A 26334-nucleotide genomic window follows, 5' to 3' on the forward strand; every position below is an offset into this window, starting at 1 on the left:
GATTTACAAAACTAAAATCACACAGGTTACTCCAGCTGGCATAAAAACTGGAGTAATATCTCTAGTCCTACTTAAAGATGCACCAAACATATCAAACCACTTGCACTATTTCGTAAATTTGGTGCAAACAATTGCACTGCAGAAGCAAGCAAAACTAACTTAAAAATCCCCTCTGGATAAATTCCGCCCAAAGTGCATTACATCGGCCACTATTCCATTAGTACGGGGATGGTAGACAGATATACGTACGTGTGTGACCTTAAAGAGCACCTGCTAGCAGGATCAAGCCTCTTAAACCAGACATACTGGCTGGTAGGGTTGATCTTGGCGAGTAAAAAGATAGCTGGCTTGTGAAAATCGGTTGCAGTGGTGTTCCTAAGAAAAAAAGACCTAACCCCTCGGTGCGCCTCCTGTGCTGGCCACTGATGCCCTCATATGCACAAAGTATTTTATTCTGGAAAGCTGCAACCAATTTTAAAAAAGACCAGTATTATTACTGCAAAGCAGTATACTTGGTTTAATAGGGTTCAACTAGCCGGTACATCCAAATACAACTGATTTGTGCCAACTGAAAAACATGCTGCAATTTGAAAAGCACCTACAAAAACACTTGCATTTGTCCTGCATTTAATATTTCCCATATACTTCCATGTAACATCTGAAGCTGGCATGCTAAAAAACTGCAATTAAAAAAGGGCAACAAAAATTAATAATACCTCCAGGAACTCCCCAAAACCCAGTGTGGCTTCTCCCTAATTAGTAGAGATAACTATCAGTGTATTGTATGCTTTCATAGCTATCTGCCAATTGTTGCCATCTGGGCTTATAAGAACAACAATAACATTTGTAAAGCGCTTTTCTCCCATAGGACTCAAAGCGCATAAGAAAGTGAACCTGTGCCCATACTACGCTGTACTTACACAGGATTGCTTAGAATGGTGATAAATCTGCTTTAAAGGGTACCTTCATTGAAAAATTAAAAGGTCACTGTGCTCTTAGATGTTGTATAGATATATTTTCTTTTAAAGAAGTTCAGCTGTTTGTGCTGCAGAGATCTCCTTCCCAATTCACTTACAGAAAGATGTCATCATTATCTGCCATGTTAAAGGTACAGTAGAGTTATAACCCAGTCTACAAGAATAACAACATACAGTCCACTTCCCCATCCTCATGTCTCACACTGCTGAAATAAAAAAAGAAAGCCTACATGAATCAGTGCCGAGGCTGCTGTAATCACAGGACTTTATAAGAAAGCTCCTTCCACAGACAGACAGCTTGTAAATTTCCATCTTTGGCGTCCATAACACAAGGGCAGAAGTGCGAGAGTATTTTGTACCATGCAGCAATCTCCATACCCAACATCTCCTATGAGGAAACTGTAATTTAAGTTTTAGGGTTATGTAAACTTTTCTTCTTATTCCACCTTGCAAACTAACCAACCTTTGGCTTCATGACTGCCTCCTGCTATCTGAATGATCTTATAACATACCTCAAACAATTTCTTCCATCCTTTTAAAATAATTTCTAGTAAACTATTTAAAGAGGTTGTCCCTAGAGTTTCCAAACCAGCACCTGGAGATGAACACTTTTGTAATTGTATGCAATTAAAAATTTGGTATAGCCACGGAGTTATTCAATAAAATGTATCTGTATAGCGCCACCTGCTCTTTGTTCTTTTTCTTATATTTTTTTTTTGTCCTGCTCACTGAGATGACCGCACATGCTCAGTTTCATCCTTCAACTGCCTCCTGAGCTGTGATAGGGAGAGCTGAGACACGCCCCCTGAGCTGTGATAGGGAGCGCTGAGACACGCCCCCTGAGCTGTGATAGGGAGCGCTGAGACACGCCCCCTGAGCTGTGATAGGGAGCGCTGAGACACGCCCCCTGAGCTGTGATAGGGAGCGCTGAGACACGCCCCCTGAGCTGCAGCAGAAAAGACACTCCCCTTCAGCTGCCCGATTGATATAAATCTAGCAGAGCAACGACTGGAAAGATCTCTGGATCCATGTGAGGTACAGGGCTGGTTCTAGCTTTGTTAGAAAGAGAATGTCATGTCCTATATGTTTCATTATGGGATAACTCTTTTAAAGAAAGACAGTTTTCCATGAACAAACATTCATAATTTATTTGGTTTATAAATTAAAATAGTTGGAGGAGCCGACTTCCATCATAGAAAGCTTTTCCTCCAAACATTACAAACTGTCACAGTATCAATAAAACCTCTGCTGCTCGGCACTTACAGAACCTGAGGAAACATATTTCATAAGAATTACAGAGAAATATCAGGTGAGCTATATAGCAGTCTGTTATTGTATAATATTTTAATGATTACATAAAAAAAATCCAGCTTAAAAGGAAAAAAAAAAATAAAAAAAAAAATATATATATATATATATATATATATATATTCTGCACTACACCATCACATCTCTGATATATCTCATATTAGGAGGTTCCCTGATTTTTTTAGAAAAATCTGATTAATAGTGCTGGCTGAGATGGAGAACCACTCCACTGACTGCTGTCAAGATGCAGAGAAAATCCAGCTGTGAGGGAACAGTCATGTGAGGGAGTTTGGTTGTTATGGATATACTGCCAGTTTGTCAGACAGGCCATGCCAAGAGGGCAGAGAAAAGGGCGAAGTGGCTGGGTACACCTCATCAGTAACGGCTGTATTAATCAGATTTTTGTGAAATTATTTTGGTGGATAACCCCATTAAAAGGTGACATAGACATAAGATGGTATATCGGGGGGAATCATCTTATGTCTGTGAGCAACTATATATTAATATACTCAAAAATGTTGAACTCAGATAGCCATTCAGCTGTTTGTTCTGCAGGGATCTCTTTCCCAATTCACTTACAGAAAGATCATATCACTGTCTGCCATGTTAAAAGGTACAGTGGAACTATAGCTCAGGCTACAAGACTGCCAAATTACATAGCAACCCATATCTCTCACACTGCTGAGATAGAGAGAACTCCTGTTCGAATCCGTGCAGAGGCTGCTGTGATCACAGGACTTTATAAGCAAGCAAGCTCCAGGAAAAGGTCCCAACTGGCAGTGATGGGAAATAAGAGAAAGGCAAAGAGGCTGGACAGTACTCCGAGTACATCTCATTAGTCACAGCTGTATAAATCAGATTTTTGTGAAACTATTTTGGTGGAAAATCTCATTAAAGGTGGCCACAGACATAAGATCATCAAGAGTTAGTCATCTTACGTCTATGAGCAGCTATATATTAAAATCCACCAAAATTCTGAATTCAGAGACAGTCAGGTAATATAGGTCATTAAATGTAGGGGGAGGGGGACTTAAAAATTTTAATAGTTCACTCCATACAATCATGAACATTCCCAGATTAACCCTTTAACATACATAACTATATTGCAGGCAGTAGAAGACAATATGTGGCCCCTGTGATATAAAGTAAAATAATCAAAGCTTTAAATATGGATTTGATTAATACATACCGACAGACAGAGCAATGCTGGTCTCCGCAGACAAGTGATTACATTGGCAGAGTCTACGATTAGTGATTATGAAGGTTGGCCCTTACAACGGCGGTGAAACTACTACTTTCAGCATGCCTTCACCCGCAGAGCATTTTTGTTTGGTTGCCTAGCAACAACTCGACTTCTCTTCTCGGTGACTACTATTTCAGTGCGTGAAGGTCTAAGTGCTGTACAATACACTGCCTCTCTATGCTGCACAGACTTGTTTTAGGTCCATTCCACTTAGGCAAGAGGAAGCAAGAGACCATTATACCCAAAATCGCCCCGCTTCAGCGTGGAAACAGTATGAGATGGGGAACAGAATAGTACAGGGAGAAGAAAGAGGGAGATGTAGTATCGCAAATAGGGGTAGATTTTAAAGGGGACCTCTGAGCTCTCCTGAAATCTTCTTTAATAAATGCTTCTATTCCCTGTCAAAATAAAAAAGCTGCAGCATCTTTTCTAATAATTTTGTTGTGCTCTTCCTCCGTTACTCCTCCAGGAAATGGAAGACTAAATTGACAGCTGGGGGTTACTATTTCCCCTGGTCTCAATAGGGTGTGTCCCTATACACTGTAAACACCGACTGGACAGTGCCCAAAATGATGCTGACCACAGACGTAACAATTATCGCTTATGATCGTAAATTTGTTCCGGACTCTATCTGTGGCATAACAAAAAAAAATTGATTCTGACCAATGGCAATTTGCGCCATGACTCTGAACACTTCACACTTGTGCTAAATTGGAGCATTTACTAATGTTTGTGTGCAAAGTCAAGATATTTCCCTCAACCTGAAATTTCCATTCTGATACAGAGCTCCAAATGCCAAGTGTTCAGTGGTAAAGTTCTCTCTGCCTGAAGCCACCACTAGGGGGAGCACAGGCGCTTACTGCATACTATGTGATCATCAAGGTCAAAGTCATATGCAGCAAGCTCCCTCTAGTGGTGGCTGCAGGTAATCACAATTTTATCATTTAAAAATAGGTTTTCTGAGACCAAGTGGGCCCTGCTTAGTCTTCGTTCACTTCTCCGTTCGGAGAACCAGCAGTCTGTTCCGGCATAAATGCTGGGTTTTGGCTGGACAAAAATCGTTACATGCAACGTTCTTTTGTCCGCCCAACAGCCGGCATTCGTGACGGATCGCCAAAACGGAGATGTGAACGCAGCCAAAGCAAGTTAAATACACACTTGTAGAAGAAAGTCTGTAATATACTTACCGTTCCAAAGTTGTGTGGATCGGCCTCCGCAGTCACGTGACGCTCCTCTTCTGAAAATCCAGCTTTCGCCAACTTTACCAGGTTTTGGGCCTGGGCTCTGGAGGTCACCTCCGCTGTGGATGGAGCTAGAACTATTCCTCTCCCCAGAGGTGGATTCAGGAGTTTGTGCTTATGACAGGGGGAGGAATAAGCCTGGCCCCGGCCACAGCAGAAGGGACCTCCTGTCCACAGCCCAGACCGAAAAACTGGTAAAGACATGATGTCAGCAGAAGCTTTTCAGAATAGAAGCGCCATGTGACTTGGCTCGCGGGAGGCTGATCCCTGCAGGGTTGGAGCAGTAAGTATATTACAAGCTCTCATACAGGTAACAAAGGTGGGTTGTGGGACTGGCTGGGTCCTGGAAAAACCCTTTATAAAAAAATTATAAAATTAGGGTGCAGCCAATCTTTCCTGACTCATCCCCGCACAGCTGCGCTTTGTTACAATGTATCAGTTCGGGTAAGAAGCATCGCCGTGAAGTGAAGGGCAGGTAAGAGATTTGTGCTGCTGTTTTCTGCTCACAGAGGACTGGCTGCACTGTAACAAACAGCAGCTGTGTCTACAAACAAGCTCCCATTCACTGACAGCAAGCAGAGATTTTGGGAATGGTGATGACTTGACACACAAATTATATTGGAAAGTTGAGGAAGGTTCCTTTTGTACAACTTATACATCACGTATCCACAGGATATATTAAGTGTCTGATCGTTGAGGGTACAACTGCGGGGACCCCCACGATCCTGGGTGCCCTGTCTGAACACAGCCCCTCCATTCAAAGTCTATAGGCCTGCTGAGAATACAGTACCGTGGCTTCTCCATCTGCAGTGGTCCCATAGAGTTGAATTGTGCAGCAGCGTGGACGCAGACCGCCGTCCTCATGATCAGATGTGGTCCCAGCGACCGGGCCCCCACCGATCAGACACTTACCAGTGATAAGTTGTCATCTTGGGAATAGATCAGAGAACCCCTTTTATTCTTGACCCCTTCCTCCATCTCATCTGTTATATACGATATGAGCATCTGACGTTTTTCTGAAGATCAGCACCACGTGGATTTCTCTTATACACAGCAGAGCTATTCGTCACCGTGAAGCCTGTTCAGACTTGTAGGCGGCAGCTGCAAACATAGATCTATAATATGCATGTGACACAGACTATGTTAAAGAAACACCCCGGGCAAAAAACATATAGTGTGTAGTGCAAGGCCTGGAGGGGCGAAGAGATTCACTGTGTCACGCTCTGCCCCACACGCCCTGCACTTGGCATTAAACAGTTTTTTCCGAAGTGCTGCTTCCAAGGCTTTTATACAGATGGTCTATCCTCAGGATAGGCCATCCGTATCTGAACGGTGGGGGGGGGGGGGTCTGACACCCCGCACCCCAGCCGTTCAGCTGTTTTGAAGTTGCTCTGGTGCTGGAACTACACAGGTTCATCCATAGTGTAGTGAATGCTGCAGTAACCACATCTGACCACTGCACAATGGATGGAGCTGTGTAGTTCCGGAGCTGAACGTCAGGGGGGGAGGGTGATGGACCCCCACAATAAGGGCTCATGCACACGAACTTATTCTATTTCGGTGACTGTTCCATTTTTTTTGCGGACCGCATGCGGAGCCATTCATATCAATGGGTCCGCAAAAAAAAAAAAAGCTGAAGTTTGTCTGTGTGCATTCGGACAGGGATAGGACTGTTCTATTAGGGGCCAGCTGTTCCGTTCCACAAAATATGGAATGCACGGATCCGTTTTTTGCAGACCGCAAAATACATACGGTTGTGTGCATGAGCCCTAAGATTGTAATGGCCTATTCTGGAGGATAGACCATCAGTATAAAAATCCCAGACAATCCCTTTAAGTCAGAGGAATGGAAAAGTACAAGTGTGAGCCAGACAAAGAGAATTAAAGGCATGTCTTGCGTATATACAACATTTCTTTGGAATTAAGAGTTGGTTAAAGACCTTCTACCTCTGGAGCAAATCTTCCATGGCCAATTTCTTCTCCAAGAGGAATTCCAGCCACAATGGTTAGAAATCTGAATGATACCATATATCCGTGTTCAGACGCGGCAGTATTTGGTGCAAATCCATAACCAAATACAGTCTAATGCTAGTGACTGGAATCTTATAAAAAGCCAATCACATGGGGCAGCACAAAAAAAATCTGTCTGCATCTGAACGTGCCCGCCAATCATAAGTCAGCATCTTATGGCGTTCAGCTCTTACACTGTCTATATTCAGGGAGAAGCTCGCTGTCGCCACCTGCTGGGACGACCAAGAACTGGTGAAAAGAAAACGTCAAGCCAATCAAGTCCTTGACTTCTCCTTTGCATTAGTTTTGATAGGTCCCCCCCTATATAGGTCCCCCCCTATTAAAGGGGGTTTCCAGGAGTTAAATATTCATGACCTAATTCTCAGGACATCAATATTGTCAGATCGTTGGGGGTCAGACACAACACCCCAGCTGATTGAAGAGGCTCCGGCGCTACAGTCTCCTGATAGAACAGCGCCGTAACCTGTATAGTGGCTGTGCTTGGTATTGCAGCTCAGGCCTATGCGACCGATGGATGTGACGTCTTAAGTTTTGGGAAAGGCTCACTCATGCGCTGCGGGCGTGCTGGAAGCCAGATCTCCACTGATGAGATATGATGATCTATGCAGATGACAGGGCATCAATATTTAACTCCTAGAAAACCCCTTTAAGACTGGAATTTCTCTTTCACAGGCGTTACAGATATTTCCGACATCCCAAGACTGTGCAGCTCATGGCGGACCTGAGGCCATAAAACAAGGGCAGCAGGAGAGTCCCATGTAGTCCTTAAAGGGAACCTGTCACTTGCTTTGTGCAGCTGGGGTCTGGCTTTCTGAGCATGCTCCATTAAAACTGTGCATTATACTGTGCATATGAAGCCGAGGACAGCACACCTCATCAACGAGTGTGCACAGGTAATCCCGCAACAGCCTGGTTTCACGAGGGCATCATTACAAAGCTAAACCCCTGCTGGTTGTATCGCGCCCCCAAACAATGGTCACATTTAGTGTTGAGCGAACTTGTGTTTTAAGTTCGGCGTCTAAAGCTCGGGTTCAGGTTATCGAAGTATCCCGTTATGGATTCTGCTACCACGGACCATAATGGAATTTAGAATCCATAACGGGATACTTCGATAACCTGAACCTGAACTTTAGACGCCGAACTTAAAACACAAGTTCGCTCAACACTAGTCACGTTCCCTTTAATCACCTGCTGTCCACCTATGAAGGTCATAAACCCACTTCAAGTGATCTGCAAGTTAATGGCCACTGTGCCAAAAAAAAAACAGACTGCAAAGAAATCGATGCATGTAAATCCCAGTCCACTTCTGTCGTCCTTGGCAAACCAGCGAGGCGTTGCAGCTTTAATTAGGTCCCGATTCTGTATCTGTGCTGAGTGAGGGCTGGTCCGGGTGGCGCTAGCACATATTGCAGGTGCTCTGTTTGGCAGTACGACTCTCCTGCCCCTGGATTCAGATATTACAGGTTTATTTAGCGCAAGCTTAAATCAAAGTGTAAAAACTTCAACAAGATGACAGCCGTAAATCAACAGATAACATACAAGGTACAATAGGCGAACACGCCGTGCCGCCAACAGAAAAGAAGTATTTAAAAAAAAGACGTATATAACCACTTACCTGTGTGCACAATGCTGTGCTACGAGGCATGCAAAATCCTAAGTGTGACGGTCAGAGCGCTGAAGGAAAAAATATTTGGAAAAAAAATGTTTTTTCTTTTCTTTCATTGGATTTTCCCTTTTTCGAGGAGTGTTGGTCTATTGGTACCTTGTACATTGTGGGATGAGCAGCTACAGACGCATTATAGAGGGGAGCGGGCCATTCTTTATAGAGATGTCAGACAGGAAAATTAAAGGGTCACCACCGCCATTATTACCTTTAATAGAATCAAAGGGGTTCTCTGGGCTTTTTCATATTGGATGACCTATCCTCAAGTCATCAATATCATATCAGCGGGGGTCCGACACCCAGCACCTCCGCCGATCAGCTGTTTGAGGAGACGCACGCGCCGTCTCCCTTCCTGTTTGGCTGCTGTATGTCTATGGGACAGCAGGAAGAGAGAAGGGAAATGGCACGTGCACACAGCGAGCGCCGTCTCCTGATCAGCGTGGGTCCGGGAGTCGAACCCCCGCCAATCTGATATTGATGACCTATCCTGAGGATAGGTCATCAATATGAAAAAGCCCAGAGAACCCCTTTAAAGTGGTCGCACACTGAAGAACCCCTGAATATAAGCTGATGGCAGGGGGGCACTCATGTGGCACAGAAGTGACTGGGAGTTAAGGAACTGCAGCACAGCGAGTTTGACTGTAACCCCGGACAACTCATGCCATCTGGATGTGGTGGCCAGCGGCTCAAAGGACCCCCGTTCTAGAGGCGGGACCCGCACCTATCAGACATTTATGGTATTTGGACCCAGTGGATATATAATAAATGTTTAAGAGGAGCATACCCCTTTAAATAATGAATTTTCTAACCCAGATGACCATTTGAAGTGCATTCGATTTTTTTGTAATTCTGTCATTTTACACTTGTTTTATATGCACTCCTCACAACATTAGCGGGTCAATGAAGAGTCAATCTAGTCCTCCCCAGATGACCCTCCTGGTTCATTTGCTCTGTGCTAGCCTCTCCACACACTTGCTTTGCCACTGCCTATTGTGGCAGCTGCTTATCTTGGTCATGCAGTATAACACATGTGTCGTTAAACAGGTCGTCAAGCTCTTCAAAATGTTTGCCCAAAAAGGTTAGTGATCTAATATAATAAAGTGATATTCTACTTAACGACTCCCCCCAAAAATCCCATTCCACAGCTTTCCAGATCACTCACCATTCTCTCCATATACGGACCTCCATCAATGACATTCCAACATGACTGACTGGCTGCAGCAGGGATCTCAGTAGGGTCCACTGCAGCAGTCACATGTCCAGGTCAGAAAGCCATAACTGGAGGACGGCATACAGAGGGGTCCAGGGAAGAAGCGGAGGATCGGTAATTCCTCACCATTCTCAATAAAAAATTTAAGGTGCTCCACAACATTGCACCTACAAGTCATACAAGGGCTGATGGCGTTCACAATCACTCCAGACTGTAAATCAAGGTTATTTTAGCCATCATATATACACAGATTGATACTTTGAGGATTGTGTCACATATTACATTGCAGGCATGAACCCAGACTCTGAGAGGCGTGTACCATGCACATGTTAGATATACCCAACCTGGCCGGATTCTACTCACCGCCTGCTGCCGTCTGTATTCTTCCTCACTAGCGGACAGAGCTTGGGCAAGAGCCAAATCCTCTTCTTCCTGAGAGCTGAGAGACGACAGAATATTCATCAAAAGCAGCTAAAAAACAGAACATCATAGGGTACAGTATAACCCCCCCCTTTGCAATCCTTAAAGGGCTTCTGTCACCCCACTAAAGTCTTTTTTTTTTTTGGGGCTAGTTACATTCCTTATAGCGCGATATATGAGAATATAATGTTGTCACTTACTTTCATTCGCCCGTTTCTTAAGAAAACGAAGTTTTATAATATGCAAATCAGGTCTCTACCAGCAAGTAGGGCGTCTACTCGCTGGTAGCCGCCGCAAAAAACCACCCCCTCGTCGTATTGATTGACAGGGCCAGCCGCGATCTCCTCCTCCGGCCGGCCCTGTCAGTATTTCAAAAATCGCGCGCCTCTGTTCATTCGGCGCAGGCGCTCTGAGATGAGGAGGCTCGTCTCCTCAGAACTCCCTCAGTGCGCCTGCGCCGATGACATCACCGAACGAGAAGACGTCATCGGCGCAGGCGCACTTTAGTGGGGTGACAGAAGCCCTTTAAAGGGGTTATCCCCTAATATATATATTGACAGGATAGGTCATCATTATCTATTACTGGATAAACCCTTTAAAATGTTTTCTTCCAGTCTGTAGGATAGGTCATCAACATCAGATCAGTGGAGCCCCAACACTCGGCACCTAAACGGTTAGCTGTTTTTGGCGCAGGAAACAAAAGAGTGGACAGAGTCGGAAGAAGGCGGCTCTGTCCACTGTGCAGAGGCTGTGATGGAATACTGCAGCGTGCAAGTGAATGGGAGCTGGGCTGCAGTATGCCGGCATAAGAGAAGGTGTCCAGGTAACTGCTGCACGTAGACACCAGTATTAATTACTGTACCTGTGCTGCGGAGTCGCATTCTGTGCCGATTCTGCAAGTGACATTTCCAAAGCCCTCTGTAAAGCTTCTTCTTCTGACTAAGAGAAGGAAATACAGTCATATAAGGAACACACAGCACAAATTCATTACAGGCAGTGGACACCATTGGAGAAATTTTTTATCTTTAAATAGCAGATTATATAGCACTTTATGGAGAGGGGAAGGGGCTGCTGCAGACAGGCAGAGAGACTGCTGCTGGTTCATGATTTACTGCCTCATTTTACTGCTGGATTCACATCTAAACTGCTTAGTTCTGCTGTGTACCGTGCACCGTTTCTGCTGCCCTTTCTCCCTGTGCAGTGTATGGGCAGACATGTCTCCAGCCGCCAGCTCAGACACCATGAGAATTACAGACAGAATACACAGTGAAAAATTTCTATAAAAATGTCAGACACGAGTCATATAATGGCCAGGTAGAGTGTTATCACATGAAAGCTCATTCTGAAAGGACAGCTACAAATTAAATTTAAAAAAAAGGGTCCACCGACTTTAGAGGGGTTATCCAATTTCTCAAAAACCACCCCCACATGTGTCGGGCCCCTCACAGGTAATCTCACAGGTAATATACTAAACCCGCTCCCGGCAATGCTCCTGGTCCCCGCACCGCCACTGCTGCTTCTCCCTGTACATCCGGTGTCGGGGGGGGGGGGGGGGGGGGGAGCAGCCAATGGCAGGTGGGGACGGGGATGAGCCTCCTTAGTATCGCGGGTGACGCTAGGGAGGCTCGTCCCCGCCTGCCATTGGCTGCTACCCCCCACACCGGGTGTTTTCATCCGCGTATGGGGAAAAGCAGCAGAGGCAGGGCAGGGAGAGGGGTAAGTATATCACCTGTGAGGGGACCGGCACATGAGAAATTAGATAACACCTTTAAGTCCCAAAAAGTCAATAGATATTTGACATTATTTTCAGTACATGGGCTGAGACCTGAGAAAGAACACTCCTATCAGCCACATACAGTGACGGCATAGGGTCACGTCTAAACAAGTTTTAGCGAGGACTTGTCCCCTCTCCTGACATGTCAGTTTTCTATCCATTTTGTATTCTTGATCGTCTATTCTTTTGACTCTATGTTGTACCATTCCTCTGTTATTCCTACAAAAATGTTACAAAAAAAATGTACAACTGAGTTGTTACCGCTGTTTGGACAGTGTCAGACTGTGCAGCGACAATCAGTGCTGCCAGCATCAGACTGCAAGGACACGCCCAAATGGTAACACCCAGTAGCACCTTTATTTATATACTTCTAGCAGGAATTATAAAGGAATGGCACAACATAGAGGTTAAATGCTCCAGAATTACTACTGCAAGCAATAGTAACACAGACATGTCAGGAGAGGCGCCAGGTCTTCTTTAGAGGGCAACGGCTGTTGCTGCCACTAGGGGGCAATGTGCATACTGCTGCTTATGCCTCCCATTGCCCTGAATGACCACATCAAACAGTTTGCCCCCTAGTGGGGTAATAAGCAGGTGTGTTTGTGTAGGGAACAGAGTCGTCTGTGCTCTGCTGGGTGCTGGTAGGTGCACAATACGGTCTTTGCGAGGTGGGGTCTGCACTTACTAATCCGTTCTGTAGAGCGGCTGCAGCGGGTGGATGGGCAATAGGAACACTTGCTCTATAAAACACAGAACAACATAACATGAACCACAAAATAGAAACAGATCTGACGTAGATGGAAAAAACGTTGCCCAAAACTTGATAAAAGCTCTTCTCCAGTACCTGCTGCGCTGAGGTTGTGATGCTGGCTTGGCTGCTGTGTGACTAGAGGAAGCTGGGGCTTTGGAAGAGGAAGCCTGAGACCTGAGCAACGCGGCATGCCTGTGAAGACAAAGCAATTAATCACTAAAGTGGTAAAACCAACGCAGCCATAGGATGTATGACATAGCCACGGGATAGCACGTCTGATGGTTAAAGGGGACCAGCACCTATCTCCAGAACAGAACCCCCCCAGCCACCCTTTATTCATTCCTTTGAGACTGCCGAAAATAGCCGAGCACTGGCTCAGCTATCTCCGGCCGTCCCACAGAGGTGAATCGACTGGTGGAGCGCTTGCGCAGTGCACTCTCCATTCATTTCTACGGGACTAGCCGAGTGGACTTCCGAAAATGAATGGAGAGCATGCTGTGCACGCGCGGTGCACTCTCCTTCACTTTCGGAGGCCCCATTGTGGAGACAGGTGCGGGTCTCAGAGTTGGGACCCGTACCTGTCTGACATTGTTGGCATATCGTAGAAATATACCAACAATGCCTCAGATGAGAGACAACCCCTTAAAGAGTCTGACGGATGAGACCCCCACCATAGGAGAATAGGAATCCCACAATACTGTTCTGAAGCTGAGGCAAAGTGGGAGAGAAGATAGACCGCCTTTCTGAATGGACGTGTCCAGAAGCATACTAATCACTCTCCATGGATTCCTACAGAAATGTCTGCTCCCATGTGGGCCCGGATACACAGCAGGACTGGGAGGGGGCACAGGTCCCCCATTCTCCAAATGGCCAGGCTACCAATCAAACACATCCTTTAGATTTGTCAATGTATTTTGCATATCCACAGGTTGCAGATCCCACCTATGGGACCCGCACCTATCCCTAGAATGGGGAGCCGCCAGCCCCGTCCCACATGGATGCAGCAGCCAGAAGCGGTTGGGTCTTGGACGCCGTTTCCATAGCTCCTATACAAGTGAATGGGAGTTACAGAAACTTCACAGCACGGCCCGTCTGACTGTTCCCTAATCCCAAACAGATCCAGGTAGGATGAGGTTGGGGGGGCATGTTCTTGAAATAGGTGCCCAGGAGTCCCAGAGGTGGGATCCGCATTTATCAGACATTGAAGGCAAAAAGAGCCATAAATGTTTGAGATGGGATAGCCCTTCCAGGGTAGTCTAACGGCTGCTTCCCAGTCATGAGATTTCGGTACACACACGCTCAAGCTGTAAGGACTCACCCTGCCCGGGAGATGGGGGTGCTGTTGCCTTTGCATTCATGATCAAGTGGGTGCCTATGCTTGAGGCAGAAGTTTCCGTGGCAGTCTTCACAGATCACTTTCATGAGTTCTTTCTGCCGGCAGCCCGGCTTCCCGCATTTATTAGTGAAGATCTAAATACAGACACAGCAGGGCTGGGGGTACACGCTCCGATTGGCAAACATCAAAGCTGCAACTCAATTATTAAAGGGGTTATCTGAGTTACATCAGACCTTGCAGAGCGGCCAATCCGTGGTGGCGATCATGCATACCTGGTTTTCGCTGGGATTGGTCTCCATTTTTCCACGGCGGGCTCTTCGTCTCCCTGCTGTGTTAAAGTCAACATCCTGTTGATAGGGGTTACGTGACCGCTGCAACCAATTCCTGGCCGCAGTGGTGACCTGCTCCATTCGCATCATGACAAGATGACAGATGAAGAGCCAGCCGTGGAACGACAGGGACCGAACCTAGCTATGGGGATCAGGTAAGTATGATCACCACAGTGGGTCGGCCACTCTGTAAGGTCTGATATCATGTTGGATAACCAATTTAAGGAGCATGGTAAAAAAGGGGTCTGCTGGTTTTTAACCCAAAACTGTGCCAGGGGCGGACTGGAAAATTAAAATGGGCCTGGAAAACCTAAAAGCAGCCCCATGTTGTAAGTGGGTCAGGGCTAACAATACAGTAGTGCAGCACAAAACACTGCCCCAGCAGAACCAAATACCACAGTGCAGCACAAAATACTGCCCTCCCTGCTGCAGTATTCAACTGTATCCCCGTCCTGAGGACTTGAATTCAGGAGAGCGGCTGCGGGTGTCGGCCAGGTGCATAAGTACCTGATGCGCCTAGTAATAAAGGGATTGTCTCATCACAGACAATGGGGGCATATTGCTAGGATATGTTCACATTGTCTTATAGGTACAGGTCCCACCGCTGGGACCCGCACCTATATCAAGAACGGAGCCCCAAAAGTGGTGGAGGGCGCACTGCGGAGCCGCCATCCATTCATTTTCTAAGGGGCCTCCAAAAATAGCCGAGCGCTGGCTTAGCTATTTCCGTCATGCCCATAGAGGTGAATGGGAGCGGCGGCCGGTCATGCGCGGAGCGCTCCCATTCACTTCTATAGGGAGCGTGCTTGGTGGTGGCCGGACCAGGAGTCCTCCAGCCACCACTTTGCGGGGCTCCGTTCCAGATATAGGTGCGGGCCCCGCATCTATAAGACAATGCGGGCATAGCCTAGCCATATGCCCCCAGTGTCTGAGAGGAGACAACCCCTTTAAAGCTCCATTCACACGTCCGCAAATGGGTCCGCAATTTTGCGGAACGGGTGCGGACCCATTCATTTTCTATGGGGACGGACTGGATGCGGACAGTACACAGTGTGCTGTCCGCATCCGCGGAGCACGGCCCCGATCTTCGGGTCCGCAGCTCCGCAAAAGATAGAACATGTCCTATTCTTGTCCGCAGCTGCGGACAAGAATAGGCATTTCTATAGGGGTGCCAGGCGGGTGTGTTGCGGGTCCGCAACACACCACGGACGTGTGAATGGAGCCTAATTCTCAGAGCATCAGATCATTATGTACTTGACGGAATCGCATCGAGGGCTTGGGGGCAGCCCGCTGGGAAAATTCCCTGTAGGGTCTAGGGCCAATCCGCCCCTGAATACAGGTTTGTCCTTGTAATTAGCAGGGAACCCCCCCCCCCCCCCAAAATCATTTAACCCTTTTATGGCACACCTCTGCTCACCTTGCGCTTCTGCTGAGCCGGGTCCGACCTGCAGTCGCGATCAATGTGCTCCCCGACGACGATGTCTGGCGTCTGTCCTCTTTTAACAGGGATTGGGATGTTACAGAGGGGACAAACTGGAACCTGCACATCCTGAAAGACAGCACACGTCCCAGTACAACACACGACATCCACATACGAGAGAGACATCCAGTCATCTACACAGCGGGCCGTGGCATTACCTTCTTGTACGCGGAGCTGCAGTTGTGGAGGGCGTACATTATGTGGTCTTTGCAGAAAATCTGCTCACAGGCGTCACATTTGAGAGGTAGAAAATCTGTGGGAGGAGAGGACAGGGAGGAGAGGACAGGGATGAGGCTCCTTAACCAATTCCATGTCTTACATTTCCTCCCCCTGCTCAGCGGAGTCCTTACCCAGCTGCTTGCAGGTCGGTTCCGAGCAATGCTGCCCGAGGTCCGGGAACTCCATGGCGTAAACTTACAAAAATGAAGATATAAAAACTAAAAACCGCCTGGAGGGGAAGAGAACGAGAAAATACAACAGTCATAAAAGGAGCGGAAGAGACGGCTGCAAAGAAAAGATCAGGGATAGCGCCATTACAGAATGTCTCCTGTGTATGACACCAGTCGGGATCCCCCTTACTCCCCCGCTCTCAGAGGAGCTCCTGCTCTGGAGGACTTAATGCAACCATTCAACTAAATGGACACCATCTAGTAATACATTTTCCACAGCTGTGTTACTGGGGCATCCCCATCTTGTAAAGTGATGGTAAATGCGCTGAGATATGCCTTAAATTTATGATCACTGGGGGCCCGACCTCTGGAGCCACACTGCAGGTTTAGAGATGTGTCCCCTTCTTAGTTCTGCCCCAGAAACCAGGTGGTACAGGGAACTGCAGCAAACAATTATTTTAGTAATCGAGTATTCTACCAATTATTTTTACGATTAATCGAGTATTCTAATAAGAAAACATGAATTAATAGACCGTTTTCCTTTATAAAAACTCATCAGACCCCCTGCCATTAGTCCCCAACACCCTTCGTTCCCTCCTGTGCGATCAGCCCAAGTGCATCAGTTCCCCCCAGTGCCATCCGCTCCCCCCCTGCCCCAGTGCCATCAGCTCCCCCCCCTGCCCCAGTGCCATCAGCTCCCCCCCTGCCCCAGTGCCATCAGCTCCCCCCCTGCCCCAGTGCCATCAGCTCCCCCCTGCCCCAGTGCCTTCAGCTCTCCCCAGCAGCTCTCCCCCGCCCCAGTGCCTTCAGCTCCCCCCCCGCCCCAGTGCCTTCAGCTCCCCCCCGCCCCAGTGCCTTCAGCTCCCCCCCCGCCCCAGTGCTTTCAGCTCCCCCCCGCCCCAGTGCCTTCAGCTCCCCCCCGCCCCAGTGCCTTCAGCTCTCCCCAGCCCCAGCAGCTCTCCCCCGCCCCAGTGCCTTCAGCTCCCCCCTGCCCCAGTGCCTTCAGCTCCCCCCTGCCCCAGTGCCTTCAGCTCCCCCCTGCCCCAGTGCCTTCAGCTCCCCCCCCCCGCCCCAGTGCCTTCAGCAGCGTTATGCGAGTAGGCGGGTGACCACGGAGCGTGAATAATAGCAAGCTCTTCACTCACACTCTGTGGTCACATGGCACAAACTAATCATCGATTCGAGGATTTATTTGTGTCGAGTTAATCGATTAATTTGAATAATCATTTCAGCCCTAGCTGGCCTCATTCACTTGAATGGGACTGAGCAGTGGAAAAGTCATGTGACCGATGGACGTGACGTCACAGGCGGAGGGTGCAGTAGTCAGACCTCACCGACCACATACTGACCAGTCAACCCCTTTAAGCGATGGTATATCCCAGACAAATTTTTGTCGCTTTTAATGGGAATAACCCTTTAAAAGGACTACGGAAGTTGGGAATTTTTTCAGCCTAAGGCCTCATGCACACGAACGCATTTTCTTTCCGTGTCCGTTCTGGGTTTTTTGCGGACCAAATGCAAAACCATTCATTTCAATGAATGGTCCGCAAAAAAAATGGAAGGTACCCCGTGTGCATTCCGTTTCCGTATGTCCGTATTTCCGTTCTGCAAAAAAATTGCACGTCCTATTATTGTCTGCATTACAGACAGGGATAGTACAGTTCTATTAGGGGCCGGCTGTTCCATTCTGAAAAATACGGAATGCACATGGACATCATCCGTATTTTTTGCGGACCGCAAAATACATACGGTCATGTGCATGAGGCCTTAGGGTGATACATTTTTCTCAAGCCTGCAGCAATGGTGAATTATTCACAGCAGCGTGACGTACGCGTGAAAGCGCCCTGCCCTGAGCGTTACTCCCATTATTCGTGGTGGAGCATCTATTATTATGGCTATATATCCTGTGTCATCCCTCTATTATTCCTGCTAGACATTATGAATGAATTATTAGCAGTTTGGAATGGGTTTTACCAGTTGGACAGGATCCAGTCAGTGCTGCCAGTGTAAGATTGTGCAGGGACAACCCCCCCCCCCCCCAACTGGTGACACCCATCTGAACCTTTATTGCCGACTGCTAGTAGTTCATACATAACTTCTAGTAGGAATAATAAAGGAATGGCACATTATAGAGTCATAACAATAGACAAGGAATATAATAATAATAAGAGAAGCATTACTTTCCGGTTTATTCCCATACATATCGGTGTCACTGCTGCAGCCAAGCAAACCAAGAACAGCGGGTTGGACCGGAGCGAGAGGGCTGGAAAAGTAGGGGTTAAATCAGAATGCTTCTGTGTTTCACAGTACCCCCGGGGCCCAACCACTTTAATAATGGCGGCACATACTTAAAAAGACGCCATTATCAGTCATTCCCTTACGTCCTAACCAGTGGCACAGATGGGGTATTCTGCCCCTGTGGACTGGTTAGGACAGGTGGAAGTTTAATGAACAATAAAAAACTCTGGCATGTACACGCCCTCCCTGCCCCCAATAAAGAGGGGCGTAGCCCTCATGCTATTGTGTTTTTTTCTGTCCTGCGGACAGGACGGGACGGGTGGTGCACTCCCCCCCCTCGGGTGGAGAGAGTGTATTTTTTTCCCCTTTTATTTTTCGATATTTAGTTCCCTTTGGGGACTAAGCCGCTCCTTCTATGCGGCCGGAGGACGTATCTCGGGCCTTGGCTAGTTTCCGCTCCTGCACTGAGCCCTATCACTATTGGGCTTACCTCTTTGCCAGGTGGTGTGGCCGGGGTAGGAGCGGGAGCAGCTGGAGCGGCGGTAGCGGCGTCCGCATGTTCTGCTGGGCACCGCCATCTTGCGGAAGTGACGTCGGGTGACGTCACTTCCGGGTCTGTCTCCGGAGCGCTGCTGCGCTGCCGGGATTGTTTGTTTTGGATTATTTGGGGCCGTGGGGGGCCTTTTGAATGTGTAGGTTCCCTCTCTGGGGCACATAATTATATTTTGGTCATTTTAGACCAAGTTATAAACCCTTAAGATTACCCCGCCCCCTTTGTGGGCGGGACTTTCTTTTTGGCGCCAAAACAACCTATTTAAACTTGGTGAGGCTCCAGGTTCAGTCTCCTGGAGCGCAGCTTGCTGTCAACCTTGAGTGTGGTTTGGTGTTTGGTGCTAGAGAGTTTTGCGACCTCTGTGCTGAAAATCGTTGTTTCTTTCTATAAGAGCTTGCTAGGATCTTCTGGGTAAAGATCCTGAAACTTGCGATTAAGCTCTGTTTTCTTGAATTTTGCTAAATTCATGTTTCTTGAATTTTCAGCCATGTCGTCGACCGGTGACGGAGAGCGAGACCCCGGCAGGAAATCCGCGGGCAAGAGGCGCCACCTGCAGTGCCATGACTGCCAGATTGTCCTGGAGGACTCTTACGACTTCTCCCGCTGCCCACCCTGTAGGGCCAAGTCAATCCCCCAGTTGGAGCCATCTGTCCACGACGTGGTTGATTGGGTGAAGGGGTACATGGAGTCCAACATGACCCAGGTCAACGCCTCCATCCAGGAACTGAAGAATGCCCTGGTCGCCAAGCGTCATCGTCCCTCCTCCCCCCATCGTGCGATGGAGGTCTCGGGGGGTCAGGAGGCGAGGGAAGGTTCCGCCTCCTCCTCGGACGAGGAGGATGGATTCTCCTATTTTTTCCCGCTGGAGAAGGCCCAGCGGCTACTAAAGTCCGTCCGGTCGGGGGACCAGGACGTTGACCCGGGGGAAGCCTCATCCTCTGCCTCTAGGGGGCCTAGGGCCTTTAAAGCGGATGATTCTCTCCTATCTCTGATGAGAACAGAGTGGAGAAAGCCAGAGAAGGGTCCAGTGTTGACCAAAAGGTTCAAGGCCGTGTTCCCGGTCAAGGAGGATCAGGTATCTTCCTGGGGGCCTGTCCCGAAGGTGGACATGGCGATTGCAAAATTATCCAGGAGGACCCTGATCCCTTCAGACGACGGGTCAAGTTTGTTGGACCCGATGGACCGGAAGGCGGACTGCGCCCTTAGGCGCGCCTATTCCTCGGCCTCCGCCTCAGTCGCGATTGCGTCGTCCGAAGTGGCGAATTTTCTGAAGACTAGGTTCTCTCAAATTGAGTCTGACCTGGACCAAGGGGTCTCTAGGGACGACATTCTGGCCTCATGCAAGACGGCCAGCCTTGCCATTGATTACTTGTGCGACTCAGCTCCACAACAACTGAAGCTGGCATCTAAATCTATGGCCCTTTCAACCGCGGGCAGGCGTCCGCTCTGGTTGAAACCCTGGAAGGCCGATACGACCTCTAAGCACAATCTTTGTGCCATGGCGTACGAACCCGGCAAGCTTTTTGGTGCAGAGCTGGACCAAATAATGGAGGGGCTGTCGGACAAGAAGGGCAAGTCCCTTCCCCAGCAGTCCTTTCGTGGTCGGGGCAAGGGGTATGGTTCCAGAGCGGAACCGCAACCCAGACCCCAGAGGAATTGGGGTTCCCGTAGAGGAGGGAAATCCTCTCGGGGTTCTAGACCCCCCAAGAAGTCCTCGGCGCTCTGATTGCGGGCCTCCTCGAGGCTCTTGGTATTTAGCCGGTCTGACTGGAAATCTCGGGCTCCCTTCTCCCCACATTCCCGTAGGCGGTCGCCTACAACATTTTCTACCTTGTTGGCAGGATCATATCCAGGACAGTTGGGTCCTGCGTGTAATTTCTCAGGGCTACCTGGTAGACTTGAGCAGTCGACCTCTGGACAAATTTGTCCAGACAAGGCTTCTTCCCAGCAACAAGCAGAAGATTCTAGAAAGTTACGTACTAGAATACTTCCAGAAGGGGGCCTTAGAAGAGGTTCCTCTCCAAGAGAGGGGAACAGGTATCTACTCCCCAGTTTTCCTGGTACCCAAGAGTACCGGAGGGTGGAGAATGATTATAGATCTGAGGTTCTTCAACCATTTCATAAGACAAAAGAAGTTCCGTATGGAAACTATCCAGTCAGTGACCAATCTTCTTATGCCGGGAGATTTCTTGGCAACCTTGGACCTCAAGGATGCTTATCTCCATATTCCCATCCATCCTGGGTCCAGAAGATTCTTAAGGATCGCAGTAAACATCGGGGGGTCCTAAAACATTTTCAGTTTGTGGCCCTCCCGTTTGGGATTTCTTCAGCCCCACACATGTTCACCAAGGTGGTGGTCTCTGTGGTGGCCGCACTAAGACTTCAAGGCTTGAGCATAGTTCCATACCTGGACGACTGGCTCCTCAGAGCTCCTTCCCAAGCGATCCTGTCCCAACACATCCAACAGGCTGTTACATTCCTACATCAGTTAGGATGGATAATCAATTGGGACAAATCCCAACTCCAACCAGCCACCTCAGTAAGGTTCCTGGGGTTCATGGTGGATTCAGTCAGGATGACGATTCATCTCACTCCCGAAAGAAAGCAAACCGTACAACAGACAGCCCATTCCCTCTCTGTACCAAAACAGGTAACGATCCGAACGTGGATGAGGATGTTGGGACTAATGTCTTCAACCGCAGAGGCGGTGCCTTGGGCATTATGGCATCTACGTCCGCTCCAGTCGGAAGTATTAGCCAAGTGGAATCACAGTCCGGTAGGACTCAATTCCGTGCTCTCCCTGCCTTACAAAGTCCGATCCTCTCTGAGGTGGTGGTCCCACCTCATGGACGGCAAGTCCCTGATCCAGCCCTCTTGGATCATACTTACTTCAGACGCATCCCTAGTAGGCTGGGGTGCGCATCTTCAGGACAAAACAGTCCAGGTTGCTCCCATCATTCGAGGGAAGGCAGTGAAGGTACAGTCAGACAGCATGACCGCTGTGTTGTATATCAACAAGCAGGGAGGCACGAGGTCACAAAGTCTCCTGAGAGAGATAGGGGTGATTTTGGATTGGGCAGAACTGAACCTCACCCACTTATCAGCCGTTCACATTCGCGGAGTCCACAATGTGATTGCGGATCGCCTGAGCCGAGGTCTTCCAACCGGAGAATGGTCACTTCATCCAGAGGTCTTCAAGGAGATAACACTCAGGTGGGGCATGCCAGAGATCGATCTCATGGCAACGAGGTTCAACACCAAGGTGGAGAGGTATTGCTCCCTTTACAGGGAGGACAACCCAGTGGCAATAGATGCACTGTCAATCCCATGGAGGTTCAGGCTGGCCTACATCTTCCCTCCAATTTCCTTGATACCAAGGGTCTTGATGAAAATCAGGCAGGACCAAGCGTCAGTTATCGCCATTATCCCATACTGGCCGAAAAGAGCTTGGTTTACCCAACTCCTACAGATGAGTCGGGGTCAATTTCTGAGGCTTCCCCCAGAGAGAGTACTGGTGTCGGGGGGCACCCAGGTCTCCTCAAATCTTCAAATGTTCAACCTGACAGCCTGGAGGTTGATCAGTCCCTTCCAAGGATAGAAGGGCTATCGGGGTCTGTCTTGAGAACCCTGGAGCACTCCAGATCAGAAGCGACCAACAAGGCCTACTCCAGAATCTGGAAGATTTTTTAGTCCTGGTGTTCTAGGCATCAGCAAACATCCGCTGAAGCTTCCATCCCTATGATCTTACAGTTTCTACAGGACGGTCTGGACAGGGGGCTATCACCCGCTACCCTTAAAGTGCAGATCTCAGCAATCTCTGCTTGTCTCAACAGAGCTGTTTCTCAAGACCCCCTTATCAAGAGATTCCTGAAGGGAGCCTCAAGATTAAAGCCTACAGTAATCAGACTCATCCCGGTTTGGGATTTATCGGTCGTGCTCAGGGGGTTATCATCTCCCCCCTTTGAGCCCCTAGAGGAGGCGGGATTCAGGTTTCTAACCTGGAAGATCACCTTCTTGTTGGCTGTTACCTCTGTAAAGCGAGTTGGGGAACTCCAGGCTTTTTCTGCCTTTGAGCCTTATACAAAGTTCCTGCAGGATCGGGTACTCCTCAAATTTTTACCTACCTTCATCCCAAAGGTTCCCTCCTTTGACAATATTAACCAGGTGATCTCCCTACCAACATTGGCTCCGTCCCCCTCCTCTGAGGAAAGAGGGCTCCATACCCTCGACATTGCGAGATGTCTTAGGATTTACCTGGAACGCTCCAAGGTATTTAGGAAGGATGAAAACCTCCTTATCCTTTTTTCCGGTACCCATAAGGGGAGGAAAGCCTCTAAGCCCTCCATCAGTCGCTGGATTAAAGAGGCAATTCGGGAGTCTCATATGTCTCAGGGCTCGGAGCCCCCTGAATTTGTAAGGGCCCACTCTACTCGAGCAGTGGCCACTTCTTTTGCAGAGAGAAGCTCGATCCCATTGGATGTGATCTGTAAGTCAGCTTCTTGGAGTTCTCACTCCACTTTTATCTCACACTATAGAGTGGATACTAGAATACAGGTCCTTCTAAAAAAATTAGCATATTGTGATAAAGTTCATTATTTTCTGTAATGTACTGATAAACATTAGACTTTCATATATTTTAGATTCATTACAGACCAACTGAAGTAGTTCAAGCCTTTTATTGTTTTAATATTGATGATTTTGGCATACAGCTCATGAAAACCTAAATTTCCTATCTCAAAAAATTAGCATATTTCATCCGACCAATAAAAGAAAAGTGTTTTTAATACAAAAAAAGTCAACCTTCAAATAATTATGTTCAGTTATGCACTCAATACTTGGTCGGGAATCCTTTTGCAGAAATCACTGCTTCAATGCGGCGTGGCATGGAGGCAATCAGCCTGTGGCACTGCTGAGGTGTTATGGAGGCCCAGGAGGCTTCGATAGCGGCCTTAAGCTCATCCAGAGTGTTGGGTCTTGCGTCTCTCAACTTTCTCTTCCCAATATCCCACAGATTCTCTATGGGGTTCAGGTCAGGAGAGTTGGCAGGCCAATTGAGCACAGTAATACCATGGTCAGTAAACCATTTACCAGTGGTTTTGGCACTGTGAGCAGGTGCCAGGTCGTGCTGAAAAATGAAATCTTCATCTCCATAAAGCTTTTCAGCAGATGGAAGCATGAAGTGCTCCAAAATCTCCTGATAGCTAGCTGCATTGATCCTGCCCTTGATAAAACACAGTGGACCAACACCAGCAGCTGACATGGCACCCCAGACCATCACTGACTGTGGGTACTTGACACTGGACTTCAGGCATTTTGGCATTTCCCTCTCCCCAGTCTTCCTCCAGACTCTGGCACCTTGATTTCCGAATGACATGCAACAGTCCAGTGCTGCTTCTCTGTAGCCAAGGTCAGGCGCTTCTGCCGCTGTTTCTGGTTCAAAAGTGGCTTGACCTGGGGAATGCGGCACCTGTAGCCCATTTCCTGCACACGCCTGTACACGGTGGCTCTGGATGTTTCTACTCCAGACTCAGTCCACTGCTTCCGCAGGTCCCCCAAGGTCTGGAATCGGTCCTTCTCCACAATCTTCCTAAGGGTCTGGTCACCTCTTCTTGTTGTGCAGCGTTTTCTGCCACACTTTTTCCTTCCCACAGACTTCCCACTGAGGTGCCTTGATACAGCTCTCTGGGAACAGCCTATTCTTTCAGAAATTTCTTTCTGTGTCTTACCCTCTTGCTTGAGGGTGTCAATGATGGCCTTCTGGACAGCAGTCTGGTCGGCAGTCTTACCCATGATTGCGGTTTTGAGTAATGAACCAGGCTGGGAGTTTTTAAAAGCCTCAGGAATCTTTTGCAGGTGTTTAGAGTTAATTAGTTTATTCAGATGATTAGGTTAATAGCTCGTTTAGAGAACCTTTTCATGATATGCTAATTTTTTGAGATAGGAATTTTGGGTTTTCATGAGCTGTATGCCAAAATCATCAATATTAAAACAATAAAAGGCTTGAACTACTTCAGTTGGTGTGTAATGAATCTAAAATATATGAAAGTCTAATGTTTATCAGTACATTACAGAAAATAATGAACTTTATCACAATATGCTAATTTTTTGAGAAGGACCTGTACATGGTTATTCCTCATTTGGCCGTACAGTGTTATCTTCCGCCAGGCATGAGGACCCTCCCATGGGGGTTTCTACTTGCTAAATCCCCATCTGTGCCACTGGTTAGGACGTAAGGGAATCGTTAATTTCTAACGATAATTTGTTTTCCCTTAGTCCTAACAGTGGCACACAAATTTCCCCCCCTTTGTTTATTATTATTTTTTTGTCTACTTGTTATTACACAATAGCATGAGGGCTACGCCCCTCTTTATTGGGGGCAGGGAGGGCGTGTACATGCCAGAGTTTTTTATTGTTCATTAAACTTCCACCTGTCCTAACCAGTCCACAGGGGCAGAATACCCCATCTGTGCCACTGTTAGGACTAAGGGAAAACAAATTATCGTTAGAAATTAACGATTACTGCGCTGTGAGCACAGGAAACAAGGAGCGTTGAATAATGGCCGACGCTCCCATTACAGACTTTAATAATTCATGCACATGGAGGTATGCCTGGACTGGATACAACTGTAACAGACCCTCTGCTGTAAGAAGCAGCAGGTCCTTACAGGATCACAAGACTCTGGATGTAAACAAGAACTGTATTCAGTGAAAGCAAGCAGAGATCTTGACAATGGCAAAGAACTGAACCAGCAAGTATATAAGAAAGTTGCAGAACAAGCTTCACTGAGGTGAAACTGGACAATCCCTTTAAGAGCGGTCCCTCTACACATAACCCTATAAGACCTCACCCTATAGGCGCAGATTACACCCGAGCGGTATGTATCCCGCATACAGGCGAATTCCGGGCACCCGGACCCCGCACAGTCACGCCCGCCCTGTAATACCCTCAGACCACCCGACTACACCCGTTAGCACTCACCAGAACCCAGCCTGCGGCTCCGGGCCACCGGAAATAACGTCACTTCCTTTCCGTTGCCCTGGAGACCGAAAGCATCCTCGCAGTGCGGATCACCCATTGGCTGCACAGGGTTGTCGATCAGGGGAGGGCGGGGCTATCGGCCATGTTGGTACACCCAAGAAGACGAATACGGAAGCCTGGAAGTATTGTTTTTGACAGTTTCTCATGTGACGTGCGTTGTGCAACTTGTGACTCGGTATTCTTATGTGATACATGTTGTTGCATCACCTGATTCTGAATTTCATAGCAATAATAAATTCACCAAAATGTTATTTTTTTTGTGGAAATTTTAATTCTTGCGCGGATTTGTGTTGTCAGCTCTTTTCTGTGTACTTTTCCCTCTAATATGACAGGGTTCACATACTGAGGGTGCA

General features: G+C 47.9%; 1 protein-coding gene across 5 annotated transcripts; it reads right to left on the bottom strand.

Moving 5' to 3' along the window:
* Positions 1 to 7923: 7923 nt before the first annotated feature.
* Positions 7924 to 25969, bottom strand: ZFAND2B (zinc finger AN1-type containing 2B). 5 transcript variants are annotated; one of them, XM_044303298.1, is made up of 10 exons: positions 25922 to 25969; positions 16113 to 16210; positions 15921 to 16015; positions 15700 to 15831; positions 13936 to 14087; positions 12711 to 12809; positions 12552 to 12606; positions 10955 to 11031; positions 10036 to 10111; positions 7924 to 8243 (listed from the first exon to the last, which is right to left on the bottom strand). In XM_044303298.1, the coding sequence occupies exons 2-10, from the start codon at positions 16165 to 16167 to the stop codon at positions 8196 to 8198; spliced, it is 789 nt and encodes a 262-aa protein (XP_044159233.1). In that variant the 5' UTR covers positions 16168 to 16210; positions 25922 to 25969; the 3' UTR covers positions 7924 to 8195. The 5 variants fall into 5 exon arrangements, with proteins under 5 accessions (XP_044159233.1, XP_044159234.1, XP_044159236.1 ...); XM_044303299.1 differs by lacking the exon at positions 25922 to 25969 and adding an exon at positions 18332 to 18403; XM_044303300.1 differs by lacking the exon at positions 7924 to 8243 and adding an exon at positions 8250 to 8473.
* Between the last annotated feature and the right edge of the window lie 365 nt (positions 25970 to 26334).

Source organism: Bufo gargarizans, chromosome 8, assembly GCF_014858855.1.
Source record: "Bufo gargarizans isolate SCDJY-AF-19 chromosome 8, ASM1485885v1, whole genome shotgun sequence".
NCBI classification, from domain to species: Eukaryota; Metazoa; Chordata; class Amphibia; order Anura; family Bufonidae; genus Bufo; species Bufo gargarizans.